The 4,409-nt window shown below is 62.2% G+C and overlaps 1 protein-coding gene across 1 annotated transcript in view; it reads left to right on the top strand.

Annotated features, from left to right (window-relative positions):
* Positions 1–293: 293 nt before the first annotated feature.
* LOC112978471 (dual specificity protein phosphatase 22-A-like) overlaps positions 294–4,409 on the top strand; it is a 16,452-nt gene continuing 12,336 nt past the window's right edge. Inside the window, exons 1-3 of the mRNA XM_026092038.1 lie at positions 294–314; positions 2,806–2,839; positions 3,889–3,971. Of these exons, the coding sequence (XP_025947823.1) occupies positions 294–314; positions 2,806–2,839; positions 3,889–3,971 (138 nt within the window). The remainder of the gene's footprint in view (positions 315–2,805; positions 2,840–3,888; positions 3,972–4,409) is intronic.

The raw sequence follows: 4,409 nt of genomic DNA, 5'->3' as shown, positions 1-4,409 counted from the left end.
TTTCGTCCTCTGCTGCCCTGCGGCAGCCGCGCTCCTCATCCCTCCTTCCCGACAGTGCCGCCGCGAAGGCCGAGGGAGCAGCTTGCAGCTGGTGAGTGAGCCGAGTTTGCCGGGGCTCTGCACGCTCCCTGCCCGGTGCACGCTCCCCCTCTCCCTGGCTCCCGGCAGCGGGACGCGCCGTTGCAGAGAGGCGGATCTCACGGTCCTGTCGGGGATTTCGGGGGTGTTTATTTGCAGGTAGCCTTGGATACCGCGAGGCCGCCTGAGTCCCGACCGTGGGCAGAGGGAAAACCATGGGGAGCGGAATGAGCAAGGTAGGCGAAGGACGGCAGGATGGGGCCGGCGGGCTCCTGCTCCGCGGCGTCCTTTTGCCGCTCTCCGGGGGGACGCTCGTTCCCAGGCCGCGGCAATGCCCTGGATGCAACCAGGGCACCTTCCTATTCTCTTTGCCCTTTGAAACTCCGAGCGTTTAAGAGAGGGATTTTTTCCCGTCCGTTTAAAAGCAAACAGYGATCCCTGGGTTTATACCGGGGGCGATGAGCTAAGCGCTGAGGCGCGTTTAAAAAGCGACAGCTGGCTTTAGGCGCTYGTCCCTTGGGCGGTGGAGCCCTGGCACTAGTGTCCTCGGGGCTAACGCGGGCCCCTCGGAGCCTGCTGGACTCCSATCCCAAATTACCGGGGCGCGTGCAGGGAAATCTCCTTCCCCCGTCACCTCCGCGACACCTCTGTGCCCGGGGACAATTCGGGCAAACGGGCCAAGGGGGGTTTTACTGATGGTCGTCGCTTGGCTGAACTTCAGGGCTGGCGGAGGGGGTTGACTTCTGCTTGTATCCTTAAATAACCGCTCGGCACATGTGTTATCCGACTCAAAATTAGACTTTGGAGCAACAACAGAGGCACCGGATCAGGACAAGCTCTCCGGGTGGCTCCGCTGTGGTCTGACATGGGGGTTTAGACCCCTGCAGCCGCCGGCCACCCTGGGAAGCGGCTCCGGCAGCCTCTGTGGTCCCGGCGCCGCTCCTGTCCCGTGCGCGGGGTGGCACCGGACCGGGACTGACACCTTCGCACTGCACCGTCCGGCTTTGCCCCTGCGGGATGCAGGGTCCAGCATCCCCGTTTTAGCCGGCCTCTCGCGCAGAGCCGGGCACGGGGCTGCACCTGGGAGCTCGGCGGTCCTGCAAGGTGCTGCAAAGAGTCCCTTGGGTTTTCGGGGTGTGATTCCTTGCTGGCGGACTGTTCTCCTTTCCCCCGCTTTGGGATACGAAGTGACCCCAAGTACTGCTCACCGAGTTCGTTATGCGCAGCGCGTGTCCTTTTAGATCGTTGCACTCGCTGCAATGGCTTTCCACAGCCCTAAATAAAATGCCTCCAAGGTTTTGCTGTGCTGGGTGCGGAGCTGTTCGCCAAATCCAGGTGTTTGCACCCCAGATGTTGTCAATTATGGAGCGTGGCTTCTCCCTCCAGCTCGTGTCTCCCGTTGAACACGCGACTTGCCCGCCGGCAGCCTTGGCGTGAGACCGCAGCCTCCCGGGAACGAGCGCGCGGCTGGTCCAGGGCAAGGATGTTTGCTGCAGTTCAGCATCCGTGCGTTCGGGCGGGCGACGCCGGGTGCGCAAAGGGAATTTGCAGAGGCGCAGAGCGAGCGGACTGCAGCCTCGAGAGCGGGTCGGCGGCGTTTAAGCGTTCGTGGCCTCGGGAGCTGGTGCGAGGACTTGGCGCTGCTCCGCGGGGACGGCGGTGTGAGCTGAGGATGCGCATCCGGCATCCAAGTCTGAGCTGCCAAGGCCCCRTCTCTGCTAGGAAAACCTTTCTACACTCCATAAATATGCAAAATTGCCACTCTTTCTTTTTTTGTAGCCATCAGCAGAGAGCGGGAGACAGATTTTGCATACTTGAAGGCACTTACCGCAGCATCCTGGCCAGAGAAGCATCATAAATAGCCTGTGCTATTTATGATAAAATTTATGATGCCCGTTTATTCCCAGCTGGCGGAGGCAACCTTTGAAACTATTTGGAAGAGTCGGTTGCTATAGAAAGGCAAAGCAAAGCYGCAGGCTGGCCTCCGCTCGTCCCTYRGAGTCCAAGYMCCCCGTGGCCGGGCTCCTCGTGCTCCGGGGGCTGCGTGCCGGCGGGTCCCAYGYGCCCTTCGAGCCTGACCTCGCCGGCAGTCCTGTTTGGGGAATCCAGCTCCCAGCRGGAGCTTTCCGACAGCAGCATGTCCAAGGGACAAAATGCAAGCTGGGAAACCCATCCCCGGCGTATGCACTGAGTTTTTCTGAGCTCTGCGCTCCCGGAGGGGGGTTTGCTCTGCCTCTGGCACCTGCAGGAGTTCTGGCTGGGTTCAGCCTGGCACTGGTAACGAAGGTGGTTCGTCAGTTAGGAGCTTAGTCCGCAATTCCCCGGGGAATTTGCTGCCAGAGGCCCCGATCTTGCGCATGCCGGGAGCACGTGTGCAGCTTGAGGCTTCTGAACAGCTTTCTGCATGCTGCATGCCCGGCTTGGATTTAAGCACGTGCCTTCGTTTGTGGGTTTGGGAAGCAGAAAGGAGAAATCTGGCAGAAGGGGGAACGACGCTTTGCTTTCCCGCCTGGTCTCCTGGGCGTCGATAACCCCAGCGGCCGGCACAGGCAGCTCCTCTGCGCTGAAAGGTCCCTTTTTGCCCCCAGGGAGCTGTTTGGGCCTTTCTGCTCCAGAGGAAGGAGAAATCCTGGGTCGGGTCCTCGGGAGTCCTCCCGCTCCCGTCGTGCGAGGACGCGCGTTGCACCTGGTGCCACCTGAAATCTCTCTTTTTTCGTCTCTTCCCAGGTGGTTAAAGGCCTCTATCTTGGGAACATCCGGGGTAAGTGTGTTTCTCGGCTTCACCTCCTTAACGTGTGCGCGTTCGCTATGTGCGATCCTCCAGTGGTGCCGGAGGGTCCCTCTTCTCCCTGGACTGGGACCTTGGTCCTTTTCAAGATCCTTCATTCCTGGAAAACAGTGGCTTGAAAACTGCAGCCGGCACTAGGGAAAAGGGTGTTTCCGGGTTCCTTTTCCAGCCCTCCCCTCACWCCCTGCAGAAAATCCCGTTTCTTTGGGAGGCTCCTTGTGGCTGCTCCCGCTTGGGAACCTCGGGGCCTTCTGGAGCCAACGTGGGCCTTTCCTGGTCGAGCGGCCAGGCCTCCAGCCCCTCGTGCTGAGGATGCAACTGCCTTTTTCAAATCAGCAGGTTCGCTTCCGATTTCGGGGGCGGTTTTAGGAGCCGCCTTGCCTGTTGACGGCCCTGTGGCGGTCSTTGCCTTGAAGGAGGTGCCTTGCACTGCCCCTGGGCTAACAAACCCTCTACGAGCCCTGGGGAGAGAGAGATGCCTGGACAGGAGCTGCAAATCATCCTGCCCCAGCAGGAGAAATGCCTTTCTATTCTGATGCACAGATTTCCCTTGCTGGAGCTTGCCGCATTACCTGGTGTTTTTAGCATCTCTCTGGAAAGGCTGGGAGGACACTCCGGAAAGGGGATATATATATATATATATATATATATATATGTTTATATATTTACTGAATTCCTGCCATGCTCCTGCTGCCCTTTGCACTGAGTCAGCCCTCCTGCTCCAGGACGAGGGGGCAGTAGGGACCCTCTCCCTTCCTCGGGGTGGCAGAGGGGTTTGCAGCGGGTGCAAGGGGACCCGTGCTGGCGCAGCGCGGAGGGGTGACGGCCGTGAGACGGAGATCTCCCCGTGGAGCCAGCCCCCTCCATGAAATAACCGCGGTGCACRAAGAGGAAGGAGCGGCTGGATTTGTGCTGTTTGTGGGGTGGCTGGAAAAGGCGCCGGACCATCCCTGGAGCTGGTGAACGTTGCGTGGATGCTTTCGAGGCGGGGGGGGGGGCTCACGCGTCGCTCCCGCTTGCAGACGCCGAGGACCGGGAGAAGCTGCTGCGGAACGGCGTGACCCACATCCTCGCCGTGCACAACAACGCCAAGCCCGTGCTGGAGGTGAGCGGCCGCCGGGAGGCCCGGTGCTGGCGGCGCCCGGGGCCACGAGAGGGCATCGCCGCCCCGCGCAAGGCCGGTGCCGGGCGCCGGGGGGGTTTGCGCGTCCGGCCCCGTCCCCAGCGGGGGGGGGGCCGCAGCCACAGCGGGGACGGGCGCAGCCTGCGGTTGGGGCTCGGTCCCCCTGCGCTGAGCCCCGGGGGTCCCGCTGCCTCTCCAGGGCGGAGCCGGTCGCAGGGAGGAAGAGGAGGCTCCGGCCGCTCGGGGCATTTCTCGGAGCAAGGGGGGAAAAAAGCCCCTGTGCTGCTCTGGCCCCTCGGCTTGGGGAAGGGTCGTGCCCAAACCGACCCCAAACCGGCCCCAAACCTCCTCCGCGCTCCCCCCCGCCGCGGCGGGGGGGTTTGGGGCTGAGCCTGGGGACGCGGTGGCAGTGCCCCCCCC

This window comes from Apteryx rowi, unplaced genomic scaffold (genome assembly GCF_003343035.1).
Source record: "Apteryx rowi isolate R43461 unplaced genomic scaffold, aptRow1 scaffold_94, whole genome shotgun sequence".
NCBI classification, from domain to species: Eukaryota; Metazoa; Chordata; class Aves; order Apterygiformes; family Apterygidae; genus Apteryx; species Apteryx rowi.
This window is presented reverse-complemented; position numbering and strand designations above follow the sequence as displayed.